The sequence below is a fragment of the Pelodiscus sinensis genome, chromosome 11, assembly GCF_052426305.1.
Source record: "Pelodiscus sinensis isolate ZL-2025 chromosome 11, ASM5242630v1, whole genome shotgun sequence".
NCBI lineage: Eukaryota > Metazoa > Chordata > Testudines > Trionychidae > Pelodiscus > Pelodiscus sinensis.
In genome coordinates, this window is record NC_143062.1 from 16,446,753 (window position 1) to 16,467,425 (window position 20,673).

Here is a 20,673-nt window from a genome sequence, read left to right on the forward strand (position 1 = left end):
CCTTTTTGGGCTAGAGACTGCCTAGGCCCTGACTTGAGATTGGAGCCCCTGTTGTGGCCATTGCTTTGCAGTCTCTAGCAAAGATTGGAGGACCCCTTGCACTGAGTACTGCAAAGATCCTTCTAGCTGCTACCATAAAGCCAAAGTAAAAGCATGGTCTGAGATCCTGTGTGCTGCCTGGGGTAGGGGTGGGGTGGTGCATGGGGGTTTGTGTCTCTGACAAGCCCATGGGGTAGAGAGTGTGTCTCATCTCTCTGGCTGGCTCTGGTGATGTCCCATATAGGGTGGGGAGTCACCTCTCTCTCTTTCTGGTGCTTTGGTGTGCCAGCTGCTAAGTGGCCCTAAAGCAAAGGCAAAGACTGGCAGACTGAATGTAATGTATGGGTTTGCCTCTAGCACATGCTCTCAATTTTGGTAGGGGCTTGCCTCTGGCACATGCTCTGACTTCCTATCAGCAGCCTCTGCCCCAGCTGAGACCACCTTATTTGTCAAGCCGGTGTGGCTGGAGGGGCAGGTGCTGCAAGGGTGAGTCCCAGGAGGCTGATGACAGATGCCATGACCTCGACGCTCTGAGGAAAGGTGATGCCAGTGTGAGGTTAACCGGGCACTGCATGGCTCCTGGCAGTGAGCATTGCCCAGGTCTGGAAGTAGGGTGTGGGAAATGCTGGGGAGGCAACAAAACATGCTGCCTGCTGGGCAGGAGCTAGTGCTGGCCAAGTGTTCACACATGCACCCTCCCTGTTGTGCTGTATGCTAAAGATCAACGTTCCCTCTTATTTTGTCCATCTGTGTGCAGAGTAATTTTATGTGCACCAAAGCATGTGTGAATGTGCACCACCAATAGTAACACATGCTGCCAGCTGTGGGTGTTCTGCTAATCAGCTGGGCAGCATCTGAATCTCATTTGAGTGGCCTCACAAGCACACAGGTTATAGGGAACACTTCTAAAGACCCACCCTACTGCAGCTGCAGAGGGGACATCAGTGGGGGTGAAGATGCCAACTGTGTGTGTGTGTCTGTGTCTGTGCGCACAAGTGTGTGTGAATGTGTACACTATGCATTCCCACCACTGACAGGGTGGGTGTACATGAAGCCTGTTTTAGTGTGCCTGAACACGAGGGAGAAAGTTGTGCCCAAACGTATGAGAGTACACACAAATGAAAATGAGCACACGAGTATATGTGTGCATACAAGGGAGTTTGGGTATATGCACAATGTTGGGATGAATGTGCACGGGAATGTGCACAGAAGCATGTGTGCAACACTGCAGATGAAAAGGCTGGTACATACAAGTGTGTGAAACTACACTGCAGTCAGAGGGTGCCCCGGGGAGCTGACATCAGCATCTGGCCCTGGCCCCATTGTGGGGAGGGGGTGTCTGACATTTCTTTCTGTTGCCAAATGGCTCTTGTTTTCTCATAAAGGTGCAGGTGTGGCTGGAGGACTGTTGAGGGTGAAGGGAGCAGTAAGTGTGTTAGGGGAATCTTACAAAGCAACTAGACTCAAACTGAGGCCTAGTGGGTGAGGGGGATGGGCAGTGCCAGCTGGCAGGTCCCTTAGGTGCTTTGTAGGGCCCAGATGGCTGGCATGTCTCTGGGCTTGATGCATTGTGTCTGCCACTCCAGATGGACGTGAGTGTGTTTGTAGCAGCCCTGGGCATTGATGGGGTGGAGGGTATTCTAGAGAGTCACCCCCCAACCCCTTCTCCTCTCAACATCATGCCAGACTCAGTCGCTCTGTTATGGGGGTGACTTGCCAGTTCCAGAATGGATCACCCTTCTTTGTGCCCCCACTGAGCTGAATGCTGCAAGTTATCCCATCTCTGATTTAACACAATTTGATGTAGGGGTGTTAGATAGCGAGTAACAGAATAGTCCACTAACTGCGTGAATTCTGAGTGGTGGGTCGACTATTCTGTAGTCCCCAGGGGCAGGGCCAGCAGTCAGTGCAACCCGACCCCACTCCCGGGGAGCCTCCTGCCACCCTGTGCTGCTGCCTCTATATCAGAGGCAGCAGCGCGGGATGCCAGGCGGGACCTGGTCTTCAAGGGAAGCCAGTTTAAAAATCAGCTCCCCTCATGGACTGGTTGTCTGCTGCCCCGTGCTACTGCCTCTATATCGGAGGCAGCAGCACGGGATGGCTGTAGCCCCTGTCCGTGGGGGGTCAGAGCTCCCCAAGGACAGAGGCTGCTGTGGGGAGGGGGTGGGCCAGACTGCTCCAGCAGCAGCCCCTGTCCACGGGGAGCTCAGGTCCCCTGTGGACAGGGGCTGCCGCCACAAAGCAGCTTCCCCTGCCATCCGTCTCCTGTGCTGCTGCCTTTAATAGAGGCAGCAGCTCATGTGTGGGTGGGGAAAGGCAGCACAGAGGCAGCAAGGTGGGGGGGAAATGCGAGTACTCAGGAAGGTTATCCGAGAATCTTAGGCTTATTAATTAATGGTCTACCTGACTATTTATTCATACCCTAGTTTGATGTGGGAGCAGGGCTCCTGGCTTAAAAGTCATGGGGGATTGCAGGCTTCTGTGCCCTACCCCAGACGTGGCTGCATGCCAGTGCTGATCAAGGGATCCCTGTATGGACATCCCCTTTGGCCTTCCCAGGGGTGGAGGGAAGCCCCGGCATCTCTTAGTTGGCAGCAAGGCAGGAGCACTGGCTTGGGAGAAAACTCACAGCTGCTCCAGCCTTGGCCTCACCTAGTAGTGCAGGGTTCTGTGAAGACCAGAACTGGGGTGCCAGCCCAGTGAGTGATTATTTGACCCAGAGGCTGGGTTCACTGCCTGCATTTTATCCCAAGTGACTGGAGCCACTGGGGTGGAACTTGCGGGCGCTAGGGATGCGAGCTTGTGTACATGGTTAACCAATGAGCCCTGGCTCATCGGTTAACCCTCATGGTTACACACAACTCCCCCCCCCCCCCGCCTCAATATCTGAGGCAGCAGGGAGGGAGGTGGGAGCTGGTGTGCGTGGGAAGCTGGCTCCCCACGAGCACTGGCTCCCCTGGAGCCTCTTGTCCCCTCACACTGCTGCCTCTGTATCAGAGGCAGCACTGGGGGGGAGGGGAAGGTAGGAGCCTCCTTCTCCCCCCAACCTCGGATAGAGAGCCAGCAGTGGTGGGGCGGGGGCAGGGGAGGAGCCAGTGTGTGTAAGAAGCCAGCTTAAAAGCTGGCTTTCTGTGAGCACTGGCTCCCATCTGTGTCCCCCCCCCCCGCCATGTGTAAACACGTAAGTGCTGAAAAATTCAGTGGTTACATGTTTATAAATGTAAAAATATATTTTAACATCCCTAGCAGGCGCAGAGCTGGGACGTGGATGGGAGAGGGGTAGGGTGATATTTTCTACTCTTGGCCACTTTGGGGAATGAGCTCTCAACTTGGGGACAGTGCTCTGGGCTCTGAAGGAACATTGGGAGCCAGCCTGCTCCATCCCACCGCCCGTCCAGCCCTCAGATCCCGGGCCCCCCATTAATTCCAACATGAGAAGACGGGAAAAACCCTCCTGATGACCAGTAGGGGTAAAGGAAGGAATTACTTTCATCATTGTGCCTCCCCAGGAACAGCTGCCACATTGGCCGGGGAGATGGTGTCTCCTCCTATTCATGTCCTGTCCCTCCTGGAGTCCTGGGCCTGGAAAGGGTTGGGAATGACAGGCAAGAGAGCGAATCCCAACCTGGGGTGTAGGAAGCATCTGTCGTGGTTACATGCCAGTCCTGCTTGGAAATACGGACAATGGCTTCAGAGAGCTGCAGTCATCTCTAGGGTGAGGTGCAGGGGCATCCCGCACCCAACACAGAGACGCAACTACCTCTGGGGTGGGGCATGTGGGGCTGTACTAACACCACCATGACTGGAGGCAGGGAGCGAAGGGAATTCCCACAGCTGATTGCTGGGGCAGGGGTTGGTGGGAAAGGGCTAAGTCAGAATTTGCCCGGATGGAGTGAAAGTTGCAAGGTGCCCAGGCGGCATGCAAGGGCGAGGGGCATATGGGTGGATTCTGGGAACTGCAGTCATTGCTGTTTTGCCTTGGGATGTTCCAGGGCTGGCTGGAGGAAGGACAGGAGGAGGCAGGGAGGGCGTAATGGGAGCGGGGGAGAGTGTTTGTTTTCCTGCTGCAGGCTCTGGGAAAAGGAAAAAAATAGCAAATTTGTTCCATTTAAAATGTTCTACTCTCCACGCCCGCCTCGAGGTGCGAACATTTCCCCAGGACCGGAGTCGATTTTCATTCTCTCCGCACAGGCACAAACATATTTGCATGATAAAAATGTCAGGTTGGAGTGGGGGAAATATTCTGGGTTTACTACAGCCTGCGGGAAGGCACTTCCAATCGCACAGCAAGCCAGGGGGGCAGATGTGGTCCTGGGAGAAATCAGGATGAGTTGTCTCAATAGCTTGTGAGGCTCATTTTTGTGATAGCAACTACAGGAGCTTGTTGTGTGGGGTGTTGTGCTGTCCCTGCCTAAAATATCAGGGGACCCAGTGGGTCAGGCACCATGCAAGCCCTGCCTGAGGAATCTGGCACCCTGTTGTGTTGGATGCCATGCAGGCCCTGCCTGGGATATCGTATGGGTGTCATGCAAGCCTTGTCTGAAATATTAGGTTTCCCTTTGTGCTGGGAACCACCCTGCCTAAGATTTGGGGCTCTGCTGGCCCCGCCTGAGATATCACAGACCCTCTTGGGCTGGGGAGTGCGCAGACACCCAGTAAGGGTACGTCTAAACTACATGGCTCCGTCGACGGAGCCATGTAGACTTGTTTGTTTGGCAAAGTCAAATGAAGCCGCGATTTAAATGATCGCGGCTTCATTTAAATTTACATGGCTGCCGCGCTGAGCCGACAAACAGCTGATCAGCTGTTTGTCCGCTCAGTGCGCTAGTCTGGACACTCCCCTGCCGACATCAAAGTCCTTTGTCGGCAGCCCCGGTAAACCTCGTCCCACGAGGAATAACGGGGCTGCAGACAAAGGGCTTTGATGTCGGCAGGGGAGCGTCCAGACTAGTGCGCTGAGCGGACAAACAGCTGATCAGTTGTTTGTCGGCTCAGCGCAGCAGCCATGTAAATTTAAATGAAGCCGCGATCATTTAAATCGCAGCTTCATTTGACTTTGCCTATGTGTCTAATCTACATGCCTCTGACGACAGAGGCATGTAGTCTAGACACAGCCTAAGAGACAACTCCTGCCCTTAAGAGCACAGGAGGGGAAACTGAGGTACCAAAAGGGGAATGGATTCCCAAGGTCCCAGTTTCTAGTCTGACACCCTGGGGACCTGACTAGTGCCAAACCAGAGAATTGCCAAACCATGGGGGTTAATATTGTCTAGCAGCATTAGACACTTCCACTGCTTACTGGGCTCTTAGAAGACATTTAAAGGTAAAGTAGAGCTGAATAACAGCACAGAACACTGAGAGCCAGGACTGGTGGCTGTAAACAAACTTTATGGGACCACAGGAAACTTGGCACAGCCATGAAAAGTGGGCGTCTGGATAACTAAAATCATGCTGGACCAGAGAGGTTCAGCCTGTAACATCTCCAGGATTGCTTTCAGCAGTCACCAAGATATGGAGGCTGTTTCCAGGAGACTCCAGGTCAATCCTGGAGGGTTGGGGATCCTACTCCGAGCTAGGGCTAAAGCCCGAAGTCTTGGCCCCCAGACCAGTTCTCTCTCTACCCACTGCACTGTGTTGCCTCTTAGCTATGAGCTCAGCGCTACTGTCATGTTTCTGCTAAAGTTGCACAGCGGCATGGCAGTAGGTATCCGTGTGCATGTGGTTTTTACTTTTATGCAACTTACTATGTGGCCCCTGCTGTGTGCTTCCTGCTGCACCCCATCTCTGAGTGCTGTCGGGATGAGTAGGATGGGGCAGCACTTGCCTACTGTGGCACCCTGCTGCTTTCTCCAGGAAACAGAGACCTGAGCTGGGGGAGAAAAGGCAGCAGGCCGTGCTGCAGAAATGCACACGAAGCAAGCTAGTACTGCAAAGCCCTGGGAGAGGTGAGTGTGTGTATTTCCTTGCTTGGGGTGTGTGTGTAGCATTTACATCCATGTGGTCTGTGGAGTGCAGTGTGTCTGTGATTTGTGAGTCTGTGCTTAGTGTGTGTGTGTAGGTGCGCATGTGTCTGGGTCTGAGTGCATGTGTGCAGCATGAGTGTATTGTATGCTGTGTGTGTCTGTCTCTCTTTTGGAGTGAGTGCATGTGATGATACCAAGCTGGGATGGGTTGCAAGTTTTTTAGAGAATCGGGTCATAATTCAAAATGATCTGGACAAACTGGAGAAATGGTCTGAGATAAATAGGCTGAAGTTTAATAAGGACAAATGCAAAGTACTCCACTTAGGAAGGAACAATCAGTATCACACAAACAGAAAGGGAAGCAACTGTCTAGGAAGGAGTACTGCAGAAAGGAATCTAGGGGTCATAGCTAAATATGAGTCAACAGTGTGATGCTGTTGCAAAAAAAGCAAACATGATTTTGGGATGCATTAACAGGAATGTTGTGAATAGGGCACAAGAAGTCATTCTTCCGTTCTACTCTGCACTGATTAGGCCTCAGTTGGAGTATTGCGTTCAGTTCTCGGCACCACATTTCAAGAAGGATGTGGAGAAATTAGAGACGGTCCAGAGAAGAGCAACAAAAATGATGAAAGGTCTAGAAAACATGAGCTCCGAGGCAAGGCTGAGGGAATTGGACTCATATTCAGCTTGTGGTCCACTATAACCCCTAGATCCCTTTCTGCCGTACTCCTTTCTAGACAGTTGCTTCCCATTCTGTATGTGTGAAACTGATTGTTCCTTCCTAAGTGGAGCACTTTGCATTTGTCTTTATTAAACTAAATTTTCCACTGACCTCCTGCAGTACTGTTGCAGACCACCGGGGATCCACTGACCACAGGTTGGAAGCACTGGTCTAGATGATGCGTGGTCCTGCCGTGAGGGCAGGGGACTGGACTTGATGACCTCTCGCGGTCCCTTCCAGTTCTAGTGTTCTATGGTTCTATGTGTGTCTCTGGCGTATGTGTACACAAGGTGTGTTTCTGTGCACACCCATCTGTGTGAGTGTTCAGGGGTATCTCTGGGGCTGTTTGACAGGGTGGCAGGTTCTCCCAGCTATGCTTACAAAGGGAGTGAGTGTGGGGCCATGTGCATCTCCAGGCAGAAGTCCCAGTGCAGCAGGGTGGGCACTATGTCCTCAGTGCAGTGCTGAGTGACAGCCCCATCCCTTGTACCCGTACCCCACAGAGACCTGCACCTCAGCCATGGGGAGCCCCCACATGCTGCTAGCAAGGGCTGGGAACCAGGACTCTGGGGGTGGGGCTAGCGTGCGTAACCCCTCACATTCAGACAAGGAGAACTCCTGCGTGACTGACCCCTTGAACCCTGCTCTCCCTCCCACTCCCTGTCCCCATGTCCTATCGATTGTATCCTGGCTATCGATCCTGTTACCCTGAGGCTCGAAGCTCACGCGGCGAGAAAGAGTGACAGTTACAATCTCTAATAATACAGAGCCAGCACCCCCTCCGTTTATCCCTGAACACTCAGAGCCTTCGCGCCCCCCCCCCCCCCACACACTGAGAATTAACTTTAGGAGCAGCTCTGCCCCCTTCCAGGCTGTAGGGGCACCCTGGGAATGGGCTGTTGGGGGTGATCCTGCTGCCCTGTGGGGAACAAGATGCAATTCCACCCTAGTTACCACCATGCAGTCTTTCACCTCTAGGACACCCGTTCCAATCCAGCCCCTCCTGGCTCTTTCCTCTGCCTGAGATGAGTTTGTTGGCTGTCTGGTGGGCTTAACCCAAGCAAGGAGGCAGAAATGCCTCTCCCCAGCCTGGAGACACAAATGTGGGGGGGAGTGTATGCTGGGGGATGGGTCACCTCTTGCTCTGGAAACAGTGGGACAATTCTGGCTGCCACTAATCCTCCCTCCCAACCCATTGGCTGGCACCAGCTGCCCTTGGTGAGACAGGTGGAGAAGGAGAGATGGGCTTGTGCTAACAGCCATGTGGGATATTGGTGGAGTGAATTGGGGGACAAGCTGGTGCTGGCGGGAGGTAACGATGGGTGGAACTGGGGCCATTGGTGGAGGTGTGGTGTGGGTGTGGCTGGGGCAGTTTGTTGGGGGAGTGGCAGGCAGTGGGGGGGAGGGGTGGGGCGCGAAGTGGAGCTGTGGCTGGGGCAGGCAGTTGGGTGTGTGGGGGTAAAGGGGATTTGTGGCCAGGGGAAGTAGGGGGGAGTTGTGGCTGGGACAGGCAGTCGGGAGGGGCCCTAACTCCCAGCTCCCCTGCTCTCAGCCACTAGACCCCACTCTCAGCTTGAGTCTTAGAGGAGTGATTGTGCCAGGCTCTCTGCATACACAGGTAGGTGTCACTGTGTCCCTTGCTCTGGGGCAGCTCTCCCCTCTCATAGCAATTGGCCCAGGCTCCCTGCACTCTCAGGCAGGGAGTGCTGCATGGTCGGTTATTCCTTTTGCTGGTAATTGCAGTGACCACAAGGGCTAGAAACCTTGTTCTGGTAAGGTGGGCGCTGGCTCTGGGGTGAGGCGTGTATGTGTAGCTGGCAGGGGAGAGGGAGGAAGAGGCAGTGCTGAAAGAGTGGGCATGGGGGGATGCTCTCAGCTTTGGTTGCCTTTTTTGTGAAGCAGCCTTGTGAGCAGCTTCCGCTCAGAGCAGGGCAGGACCCCTTGGAGTTCTTACTGGCAGCTGCTGGGGAGGGTCTGGGGATTGCCAGGTGGTAACGACACTTGTCAAATGCAGGCTCCCATGGTTGTTGTGGGGAGGCTCCAGCTGGCTCCAGCAGGAGGCACTGTGCTGCCTGGGCTAACCCAGACTAGAGTTCTCTGCTAAGGTTCCCCTGACACATCCCACACAGGGGGCTGTGTCTACAAGTGCTTTTGCGCAAAATCTTGCCACCTGTCTATACTGGCCACGAGTATTTGCACAAGAACACTGACGTTGTAATGTACAAAATCAGTGCTTCTTGTGCAAATACTCTGACACTCTCGCTCAGGGATAAGTGTTCTTGTGCAAGAGGCCAGTGTAGACAGGTAACATCAATTTCTTGCGCACGAAACCCCGATGGCTAAATGGCCATCGGAGCTTTCTTGCGCAAGAGAGCATCTACACTGGCACTGATGTTCTTGCGCAAAAGCACATCTCTTGTGCAAAGGCACATGCCAGTGTAGACGCTCTCTTGCGCAAATACTTTTAACAGAAAAACCCTTCCGTTAAAAGTATTTGTGCAAAATCATGCCAGTGTAGACGTAGCTAGGGTGTGTGATCCTGCACTGCTGTCTGCTGGGGCAGGTGGCGACAGAGTGCGAGCAGGACTCAAGCCCTTGCTCTGTGATGGGACCTGCCCATTCCCGTTCCCTGCCCCCGCCCCTTGTGGCTCCCAAGGGTTCCTTCTGCAGCCTGGGTGACAAGCTTCTTTCAGCTTGAAGCTCAGCTCTGCATGGGGACCCGCCATGTACAACCCCTTTCCTGCCTTCATCCTGCCCCCACCTTCTCCCGCTAGTGTTTGTAAGATGAGCACTAGGGGAGCCGCCTACGAGAGTTTCAAATGCCACCTAGCTGATTACCAGAGCACCCACAGCCTCCCACAGCTGGTAGTATGTGTTTCTACTCGTGGTGCACATCTGCACATGCTTTGGCACTCATAACAAAATTTGTTCCACACATAGATGGAATAATTAGAGGAAATATTGTCCTTGGCCTTAACTAGAACCCCTTCCATACCTCCTAGTGCAGGGATACTCAACACATGACCCACGGGTTGCGTGAGGCCCGCAGCCCATTTGTTTACAGCCCACAGCGCAGTTTGAGTTTACGCGGTGCTCAACATGCGGGCCCATAGGTGGGAGCCAAAACAAAAAAGCAGTCAATAGAATGGTCTTCTGTTGATACGTATTTTAGTAGTTAAATTCCTGGACTGTCATTGCTCATTAAAAGTGCTGTCATATGGGTGGAAATCAGGTAAATGTTGCATTTTATTAATATCAGCAGAACTGACTTAGATGGGGCCTGCATGTTGTGTAGTCTTGCCTTAATCTTTGTATTCATGCCCATCAGTGTGAAAGAAGCTATTTGCATATATTTACATATATATTTGCATGTATATGCAACCGCACTTAAGTTGTGGCCCTTGGCATGTTCTGTGAGTATCATTGTGGCCCCTGGGTTTCCAAAGTTGAGTAGCCCCGTTCTAGTGGCTTCAGCTAAACCCCCTTCCTTCCAGCCCTACCATATCCACTCCAGCTCCAGCCACAATCCCCATTCTCCAACATCCTGCTACCGGTGTCCCTCCCTGATACATGCCTCAGTTTAATGCCTCTGTGAATGCCAGCTTCCACTCTGTCCCCTCCCCCCCCCATCTTCTTGTCTCTGTCTTTCTCATTCAGTTTCATTTCCCCCTTTTCCCCTTCAGGACTGTCCCTTGGGGTCATCTTCTCTGAGTGCCCCCTTCCCAATCGCTCCTCTCTTTTGCACCCCAGGTCTAGTTGGGAGTCCTCCATGGGCAGCCAGTGTATGGGGTGCAAGCAGATGGCTCTAAGGGGTGGATCCAGTCCAAGGGCATGGAAAAGTGCTTACAAGGGACTGAGAGCGGGGCTGGGGGATTGGGAGGGAGCCAGGCAGTGTGGCCCTGGGGTTAGCGAGGAATTAATTGCTCCCCCAGCCTGGCCCTACTGAGGTGATTTATATCCTGCCAGCACAGAGCCCTGAATAAGCAATTTAGGAGCCTGGCTGCTGCAGGGGAGGCCAAGGGGTTGAGTTGACTGGCTACTTAGCACTCCCTGTGCCGTGTGGGAGCAGGCTGGGACAGCGAGGTCCCCCAGGGACATTTCTCACAGTCACCCTCCTCAGCTGTCAGACTGGCACATGAAGGCCTGATCCTAGGTTCTGCAGACCCAGGTACCAGGAGCCTGAGGGAGGGCTGAGGGGTGATCTGTGCTGGGCTGTGGTTTTTGTTTCATTTAGATTTTATAGCCTTGGGCCATAAAGAGAGGGACTAAAGCGAAAAGCCAGGCAGACAGCACAGCTAGGACATGTCTACACTGCAGAGTTATTTTGAAATAACTCCCGTTATTTTGAAATAATAAGGTGTGTGTCCATACGGCAAGCCTGTTGTTTCAAAATTATTTCAAATAACAGGCTTGTTATTTTGAAATAATAACCCCTCATTCTACGAGGAATAATGCCTATTTCGAAATAGGGTTAGTGTGGACGCTCAGCTGCAGTTATTTCGAAATAACTACTCCCCAGAGTCATGCAAAGGAATTACTCCCCAGTGCTTCCTGGGGCTCTAAGTCAAGATAGAGCATCCACATCAGCCTGCCTCTGACTCATTTCGAGGCTTCCTGACGTGTGGGTGCACTATTTTGAAATAGTTATTTCGGGAGTTATTTGAAATAACCCGGTAGTGTAGATGTAGCCTTAGAGAGGTGCTGTGTGTGAGAGAGGCCTGGCATTGGGATGCCCCCTGCTGACATCTGTGCCCTTGCACAGGGATCCCACCTCCTCCCCTCCTTGCTCACATCTGTGTCCCCATGTTGGGTTCCCCTGGCCTGGTATTCAAAAGCGAAACCCATCGGCCTTGCCCCGCTGGCTGCAGAAATGCATCTGCTCGGGCAGCTCCCTGGCCAGCTCAGTTCACACTGCGGTGGATTAGCTAGCGCAGCTTCCCAGACCAAGTGTTGCTGCCTGCAACTGGGACTAGGTGGGTGCTGGCCTTGGTGGGTGGGGTGGGGGCCTGGGTGTGTCTGGGAGCCATGTACATAGGTGAGTCCCTATGCACTGCCTGCTTCTCACCCCCTTCACTCCCCGGGCTGGTAGGAATGTGGTCTGATTAAATAACCTTTTTGAAAGATTTCATGGGCTGGGGAAGTGGCAATAGATGGCCTGAGGGCCGGGAGTTTGTCTGAGATGAACCTTCTGGGGTGGGGTGGTTGCAAGCAGCTGGAGAATTTGCTTTGGGCCTAGGCCTATGTCTGCAATGCAGAGGAGAGGTGTGGGGAGGCAGTGTGGCCTAATGGGCACCAGTCTGGAACTATGCTGACCCGAGGTCCATTCCTGGTGCTGCCGCTGGCTGCTGGATAATCTTGAGCAAATCCCAGCCTTGATCTGTGCCTCAGTTTACCCCTCTGTGAAGTGGAGTTATGATGCTGACCTGCTCTGCAAAGTGCTTTAAGATCTAAGGATGAAAAATCCAGGATGAGAGCTACGTATTATTGTTTTACGCTGAGTTAGGTATGTGATATAAAATCCTAATCCTAAAACAAGGCAGAGGAGTTTTCATCATGATGTTCTGGGTTAACCGTAATCCTAAACCTAGTGTGCTGCAGTGTGTGCAGCTGGGAGTAGGGATGCAATAGTATAGCCGATTAACCAATTAACTGATAAGCAAAAGCGTATAGGTTAATACTGTAGACTACCTGCATTTCCCGCCCATCCCTTGCCAGTAAATTTTTTAGCAGGCTGGTGAGCAGCCCAGCTCAGTCCCAGCTTGCACTGGGTCCCGGACCTACCCTTGCTGTAGCTCTGCATTTAAAGTGCATTAGGAGCCAGGCATGCAGGCAGCCTGACTCAGTTCCAGCTCGTGCCGGGTCCAAGAGCTCAGATCTCCCCTCCCCCCACACAGGGGCTGCCCGGGGACTATAGAATAGTCGACTAACCGATAAGAATTCATGAGGTTAATCGACTATTCAATTAATCGATATTTAACATCTCTAGTTGGGAGTACTCCCTTTGCAGCCAGTGCGGCACTAGGGGGCGCTGTGCTGTAGCCTGTGGAGTGGGAGGCTCAGTAGAGGGCGCTGTCCGCAGGTCAGGCAGCAACAGTGATGCAAAAATGTCCTGCCTTTTTGTCCAGGACTCTTAAGTGGAGTTGCTTCTGGGTGTAACATTACTCCTGGCAAGCTAGGTGTGGGTGCTTGGGCTGAGCTGCCTGTCTGTGAGCACATCTCATGACAGAAAGCCAGCTCTTTAGGAAATTGTGTTTTCCGGTGCGGGGGATTGTTAGGGAATTAGCCCCCACCACACCCCTCGTCTCCTCCAGCCCCTGTGTCCTGATGGGCTCTGATTGCTGCCATGGCTGGCTGGTGCTGACACTAACACAATGATTGCGGGGGCTGAGCACTGGCGAGACAGGCAAATTTGTTTCCTCAGCATCACCAGATGGCAAGTTAATTGGCAGATGCTGGCAGCAGAGAGAGACTTCTCTCACCGGCGGTGCTGGGCCAGAGGGCGAGGACATCTCTGCTTGAGGAATGGAAGATAGGGGATTGGGAGCAGGCTCAGAATCCACTCCTGCACTCAAACTCTCTGCAAAGCCCCACACTCCCTCCTGCACCCACAACCTCTTCACCAAACTCCCAGACCCCACCCTACCTCCACTGGGATCACAGAAAAGTGAGGCCCTTGACCATTTACCAAATTCTTGGGGTGGCCTCTGTCAAACATTATTGCCCACCCCTGCTTTGGGGGCTGCCTGGCTTCTCTTACTTCTTACTACTAGGGTGTTGTCAATGAGTAGTTGACTACTCGCATTCCCCCTGCCCCCACTGCCTCTGTATCAAAGGCAGCAAATGGGGGAGGGGGACAGGAGTTGGTCCTGGGGGGAGCCGGCTTAACAGTTGGTTCCCTCAGCAGTTGTTCTGTGGTGTTGCATCCCCTTCCCCTTCCGCACTGGTATCAGAGGCAGCAGTGGATGGGGGAGACTGCCATGAAGTAGCCTTTGTCTCCAGTGGGCCTGGGCCTGCTGGGAGCTGCTGCCTCCCCATGCTGCTGCCTCTGTATCTGAGGCAGCAGCGCGGGGAAGCAGCCAGTCCACAAGAGGAGCTGGTTTTTAAACTGGTTCCCCTCACAGACTGGTCACCCCTGCCACTCCATGCTTCGGCCTCCGATACAGAGGTAGTAGCATGTGGTGGCAGGAGGTTCCCTAGGAGTGGGGTCCGGAGCACACTCGCTGCTGGCCCTACCCCCGGGGACTATTGAATAGTCGGGTAACTGATAAGATTTTATGTGGTCACATGACTATTCAAAGACCCGATACCTAACATCCCTACTTACCACTGTTTAAATTCAAGCAGCCCTTTGCCAGATAGGACCCCTTTCTTCCTCATATTTTGAACACTGAAAGAGACACGTGCACAGAAACACACAAGATACTTTAGCATATAGCAGCCTACGGGGTGGCAAGGGGCGCAGGCTGCCTGCAGTCTGTCCTGACTTTGGGGTGGGAGTGGGGTCTAGTGTGGGGGACGAGAGGGGTTGGCAGTCAGGACTCTTTGGTTCCATCCCTATCTCTAGCAGGGGCAGACTGGCAGTCTATTTTCAACTATGCCATTGATGAGTGAGTCTCTTTCCTCACTCAGTGCCTCAGTTTCCCCACCCATCCTATGTCTGTTTGGACTGTGAACTCTTTGTGATATGGATTGTCTCTTTCTGTGGGTCTGTGCAGTGCCCACAAGAAGGGGCCTCAATTTTGGCTGGCGGGGGGACGGATTGGCATCTGGCATGATGGTGCACCAATTACAGTTGAGTGCTTTGGGCTCTACAAATGAATATTAACAAACGCAAAATGATGATGATATTTATACACACCCCGTGTGCACTCATTATTAGTGCTTCTGCTTTCTTGCACACTCCCATCCCTCCTTGTGCGCACACCCCCTAGTGTTCCTGCTCCCTTCTCACACACTCTCATCCCACCTTGTGCACACACCCCCAGTGCACCTGTCCCCTTCTTGCACACTCCCAACCCACCTTGTGTGCACACTCCCTAGTGTATCTGTCCCCTTCTCACACACTCTAATCCCGCCTTGTGCACACACGTCCTCTTGCAGCTGCCCCCTTCTGACCAACTGCCACCATGCACACACCCTGCGGGCTCCTGCCCCCTTCTTACATGTTGTCCACACCTTGTGCCTATACAGCCTGCATGCACCTGCTTCCTCTCACCAGGCCACTTTCTCTGTGCAGGGAAGGAGGAATATGTAGCAACCTTCAAGGGCAACGAATTCTTCTGCTACGACCTGTCCCACAACCCGATCCAGAGCAGCACTGACGAGATCACGCTGTCCTTCCGCACCCTGCAGCGCAACGGCCTCATGCTGCACACGGGGAAGTCGGCCGACTATGTCAACCTGTCACTGAAGAGTGGAGCCGTGTGGCTGGTCATCAACCTGGGGTCAGGCGCCTTCGAGGCACTGGTGGAGCCCGTCAACGGCAAGTTCAATGACAACAACTGGCATGACATCCGGGTGACCCGGAACCTGCGCCAGGTACGCACCAACGTTGTCTGGGACCCGCGTGGCTGGGCAGGATGGGGGCTTCCACCAGTGATCCTCCCTGGGCAGCATTGTCTGTGATGTGCCCCCATTCCCCAGTGTTGCTGGAGGGTTGTGTCCCAACGATGTGCTCTCTGGACAGCATTGCTGGGATGGGAACATCCAGCCAGTCAGCCTTCACAGTGCCAAGGGTGGGTATGGGTGCATGGGCTGTGATGCCAGTGACCAGGGATAAATGGACTGGGAGCTGTTCATTTCTTTGTCGTCCCCCCAGCAGTCCAGATGCCAACAAGAGGGTGTGTCAAACACATTAACCTGGGGCCCCCTCAACCCCTAAATTTTCTCTTGCCCCTTCCCAAAAAGAGCATTGCCCTCTAAAATATATCCCCTACCCCTTCCTCCTGGAGCTGAGCTAGTGCGGAGATGGCCGCAGTGGGTTAGTGACATGTCCACAAGGTGCCTTAATTTCCATGGACTCGCCTCAGGGGACTCCCCCATTACCTCCTGGGGGTCCTGAGCCTTCCCCAGCGAAGGCCAGGAATCAGGGGGTGCAATTAGCCACCACAACTAATAGGAAGGCTGTTTTGTGGCTGATTTGGGGAACGGTACATGGGGTCTTTCCCCTTTAGGGGATGTTGTCTCTAATCTAGCATAAGGGAGGGGGAGTGGCTGTCTGGGGGAGAGCAAAAATGATATATGGGCCTCCCCCAGAACCAGGCAAAAACCCAGGAGTCCTGATTCTAATTCCCCCACTCCAACCAGTTGACATCACTCCCCTCTTGGAGTCAGGAACAGAGCCCAGGAGTCCTGGCTCCCAGCCCATGCACAGATGGGTATGGGCTGCACTGTATATCACTCTGTGCTGGGCTGGCAAGGTACGTCCTGGGGGTGTGTGCTGTTCCCTCGACCCAAGGGTCAGTTCCTTTTATCCCTTAGTAGCTGGTGCAGCAAAGAATTGTTGCCTCTTGGTAGTGTGGCCTATGTGCTTTGCACAGATCTGCCCGTTGCACTGATCAGAACTGGCAGCTCCCAGCATCTTTGACTATCTCGGCCTGCATGATGCTACAGCATAGCTACCAAGGGGAAATAGATGGGAGCCCTCCTGCCTCTCCGGGCCTGGCATGACCCCTGCCCCAGCCATTCATCCCACTGCTAAACACCCAATGATTTCCCAGTAGCCTCATAGAGGGGACTCCTGTGCTCTATCCCAGTTCTGGGAGAGGGCTGGGGTCAAGTGGTAGAATAGACAGGGAAACCCAGAGTGCTGGGAAATTTTGGAAATGGACTGTGCATTGCATTGGGGAGGAGGTTATGCCCCATGATATCCCCTGGGTTGGATACTCCTCACGCTTCCCCATGGTATCTGGACTGCAGGGCCCCTTCCACTCCACGGGACAGAGTCCCTGGGTCTGACCAACCAATTGGCTAGACTTCTTATTTCTCTGTGACTGTTTGGGGGAGCCTCATTCTTAGGCATGGTCTGTTGACTCACTGGAGGTTCCTGGGGGCAGGAGCAGGCTGCATTGAGGCCTGAGGGGCTGGAAGTGAGGATATGGTGGGGAGAGGCTGGGGCAAGGTGGAGGGAGTTGCATAAGGAATTGGGTTGGCCAGTGGGGAGGGCTTTGCGCAGTGGAAAGAGGAGTAGGGGTAGAGAGTGGAAGTACGAGGCAGTGGAAAAGTTAAAGTGTGGGCTGTAGCGGTGTAGTGAGGAGGTGGGGAATGTTGGTTTCAGGGTATGAGGGGGAGATGGGTGGGGCTGGTGTGTACTGGGGGAAGTGGAGGAGGTGGGTGGGGCTGAAGGGTAGATGGGTGGGGCTGGTATGTATGAGGAGGTTAGGTGGGGGTGAACCAGAGGAGTCCAAGGAGTGGGTGCATGGGGTGCATCTAGCTCACCCCGCCCTCTCACTGCCTGCAGACTGAGGCTCCCCTTCCAGATGGGCTTTTCCTTCTAACTTTGTGTTTGATTTGCTCCCTTTTTTGGACTAAAGTTAATTAAGAAAAATAACAAAAGGCAGGACAAATTTTTAATTGTCTCAGGAATTGGAATGGGGGATCTGGTTCCTTTCCCTCCAACTTGCCCCCAGCACTTCCCCAGTAATACACTCCTCCCTGCACAACATACAAGACAAAATCTGGACTCCCCTGACTTGGGATACATCTGCTCCCCAACTCCCTGCTGACCCCAGAGCCAGCCACTTAGGTTCTACTAATCCTGCTAACACAGGCCTTGCTTTTCCTCCTTCCCCCTCCCCACCCTTCACCCCCCAAATCCCCACCTCGTTAGAAATTACGTTGACAATTTTTGTGTGTGTGTTACTAACACGCTTCTCAAAAGACTCCAGCTCTCAACCAGAGATGCCAGAACTAACCCTCCTTGTCTCATCCAATGGAATGTTGGTCATTTCTTTTCAAGTCTTTATTTAAATTAGTCTCTTTTCCTTTCTTTTATTCTTACTAACCAAGATCTCTCTCTCTCTATAATACTTTATGGTTGGGGGTTTGGTCAGGGGAGTGGGATATGCGAGGGGAAGGTGGGCAGAGTTTTTTTTTTTTTAAACCTGATCGCTCTTCTTGCGATGGGAAAATTGATTTTTACCCCTCTTTTATCTTCCTTGATTTTCACGGTTGGTCATTTTTTCCTTTTCTTTTCTGTTTTTTTATTATTCCCCCTTTCCCTCATTTATTTTATTTTTAAAATACATATAGCACGCAGGAATTGGACACGCTATGGTAAACAAACTGCATTACCTGGTAGATATCACTCTAATTGTCTAATCGTTTGGTTTGCCGTGGGTTTTATCTTTTCCCCTTCCCTCCTTTTTATTTTTAATTAATTAATTGGGTTTTTAATTATCATTATTTTAATTTCTTATTTTTTCTTTAACTATTACACAAGAAAGTGAAATGCAATTTTTGAAAGGGAAAGGTTGAACTAACCTACCTGAACATGAGATTAACAACTAAACAATCAAACTGTGAGAAGTCTGAAGTCAAGAACTGGAAATGACTGTTCAACCACTCTGGAATCCGTGCAGAATCAACCTTGCTGCCAGAGCAGAGTTGGCATAAAAAGAAAAGAATAAAAAACTCCCCATGCAATCAAATGCAGATGGGTATCGATTGAACACCAGTCTATTGACTAAACCAAAGTTGGTATAAAATTGACATTAACCAAAAATCAATGTCAGTATAAAATTGATGATAACCAATACAACCCATGTTGGTGTAAGATTAAAACCAGTATATCAAATGGGCATTAAGAAAATCCTTTGTTTTTGAACCTCTCAGCTTATAATTAACATTTTTTAACCAAAAACATTTTAAAGAAGTCTTTTTCTTTCTTTTCCAAAAGCAACATTTTTAATTTATTTATATTTTTATTTATTTTTGGGAAAAATACTATTTTTTTCTTTTCTAAAAGCAAAATATTTTAACTTTATTGGATTTTTTTCAAAAAATAAATAAAAAAGTAAAAATATATTATTTCTTTATTTTTACTCTTTTGGTTTTACATTTTTATTCCTTTTACCTCCCCTCCCCCGAAAACAACAACAAAAAAAATCCATGGAAAACACCATCCCATGAAGCAACTTCTGTGCGCGTCACATCTGCTCCATGGCGGCGAGCCCGCCAGGGATTATGGGAAATGGGCTTATGGCAGCCAGTGGGGTCAGGGCCAGAGGTTGATTGGGGGAGGGAGCACAAGGGGGCAATAAAAGAGGGATCATTAATTTGGACATTTTGGGGGTGCAAGCTGCATTTCCCCCTCACACTGCCCCTCTGCACTGTACATTTGGAGAGTTCCATGGGATTAGCCACTCACACCTTCTCCAAACCTGAGTCTCCTTTGGACCAGGCCTGTAGGGGATGACCTCCAACCCCATTGGGAATCTCTCCCCATGGGTGTAGCTGGTTGCACATTGTATCATTAACCCCACTGGATGCCGTGGCTGTCATCCCCACTCCCGCCACGGGTGGTGCTGCTGGCCCTACATACCGCATGGCATGCTGGGACTGACTGGGGCATGCTGCTCTTGTGTCCGGTTTTTATTTTGAGAGCGACTCTCTGGGGCTGAACTAACACTGTGTCTGACACCATCCTTCCCACCCTCCTCCCTTCCTCTGCCCTGCTCTCCCCCACCCCACTCCTCCAACAGCTCCAACTGGCTGTCTTTCTAACAGGAGCACCGTAGGCGGGGCCAACTCAGGAAGGATGTGGGGCAGGGGGTAGGGATCAGTGCTCTAGCCTCCATGTGATTCGGGAGTGTGCATTTGTAAGGTGTGGGTGCATTTGGGGGGATGTGCATTGAGAGTGGGGTGGGATGCCTAGGGTGGGTGCCCTGGAAGCTGTAAGCCTGGGGGTTATGTGTACTGGAGCAGTGGTGCAGCAAATCATTGAATAAAACTGTAACACCTGGGTATGACAGAAGCCAGGGATTCAGTTGCCAAGAGAAGAGGCATTGCTGCTCCTCTTGCACCCATTGTTCCAGTGCCCTGCCTGGCGCATGCGTGCATTGGCAGGGTAACCGTGCAGGAAGGAGGCACATGTGCGTACAAGTGTGTAATGGTGTGAGCACTGGGGTGAAGGTGTGTAGAGTGTGTGTGGTGAGGCATATGAGAGGGTGTAGGGCGAGTGTATGTTGGAGAGGTATGTGTGCGAGGATGTGTAGGAAACGTGAAGTGGGGGTGTGCGTATGTGAGTGAATAGATCTGTGCAGTATCAGTGCACAGTGTTACAGTCTGAGGCTAAGCCAGGGGGTATATATGCATGCATGCGGAGACTCACAATTGTCTTTGGTCTGTGGGCATTCAACATCCCCACCACCACTCTGGGGGTCTGAGACAGCTACGAGGGTGTATGCCAGCCACCTATAACTAGCCCAATCCCCTCCATCAGTGCAAGGATCACTCTCCTTTCTGCATCCTAGAACTCCGTGTGTGAGGGGGAGGCCAGCAACAGTCTTTGCCATGAGTGTCCGGAGGAACGAAGGGGGCCTGCGAATCAGGAGACACAACTCCTCCCCATGAATAAGTAGATCATGGCGATCCATTGTTGTGACGTATGTGAATCAAACCCATCACACTGCTATCAGTGAGCAGGGATAAATGTGATTGTGCGGTGGACTAGTGGCCTCTAGTGTTTGTGCACACACAGGGAAACAGTTTCACACAGCTCCACTGGGGGCGGGTGATGGTGCAATGGATGTGTTATCCCTCCGTGTGTGCAACATGACTGTGAACTTAGGCATGATAGTGTGCTGACGTTGCCCCAAATGTACAAGGCTGATGGTGCAATATGAGAGACAGTTCCTTTAGTATGTATATGTGTGTGTGTACTGTGTGTTCAAACAGCATTGTGGCATGTGTGTTTCTGTGCATATGTGTGCAACTATACAATGAAAA

General features: G+C 52.1%; 1 protein-coding gene across 20 annotated transcripts in view; it reads left to right on the plus strand.

Annotated features, from left to right (window-relative positions):
• Positions 1-20,673, plus strand: part of NRXN2 (neurexin 2) — a 332,982-nt gene that overhangs the window by 94,749 nt on the left and 217,560 nt on the right. For 17 of the 20 annotated variants that reach the window (XM_089781141.1, XM_075939211.2, XM_075939215.2 and 14 more), the window contains 2 exons: positions 14,963-15,264; positions 17,977-18,000. In XM_089781141.1, coding sequence (XP_089637267.1) covers positions 14,963-15,264; positions 17,977-18,000 — 326 coding nt within the window. The remainder of the gene's footprint in view (positions 1-14,962; positions 15,265-17,976; positions 18,001-20,673) is intronic. The other 3 variants (XM_075939212.2, XM_089781140.1, XM_089781133.1) reach the window with 1 other exon arrangement.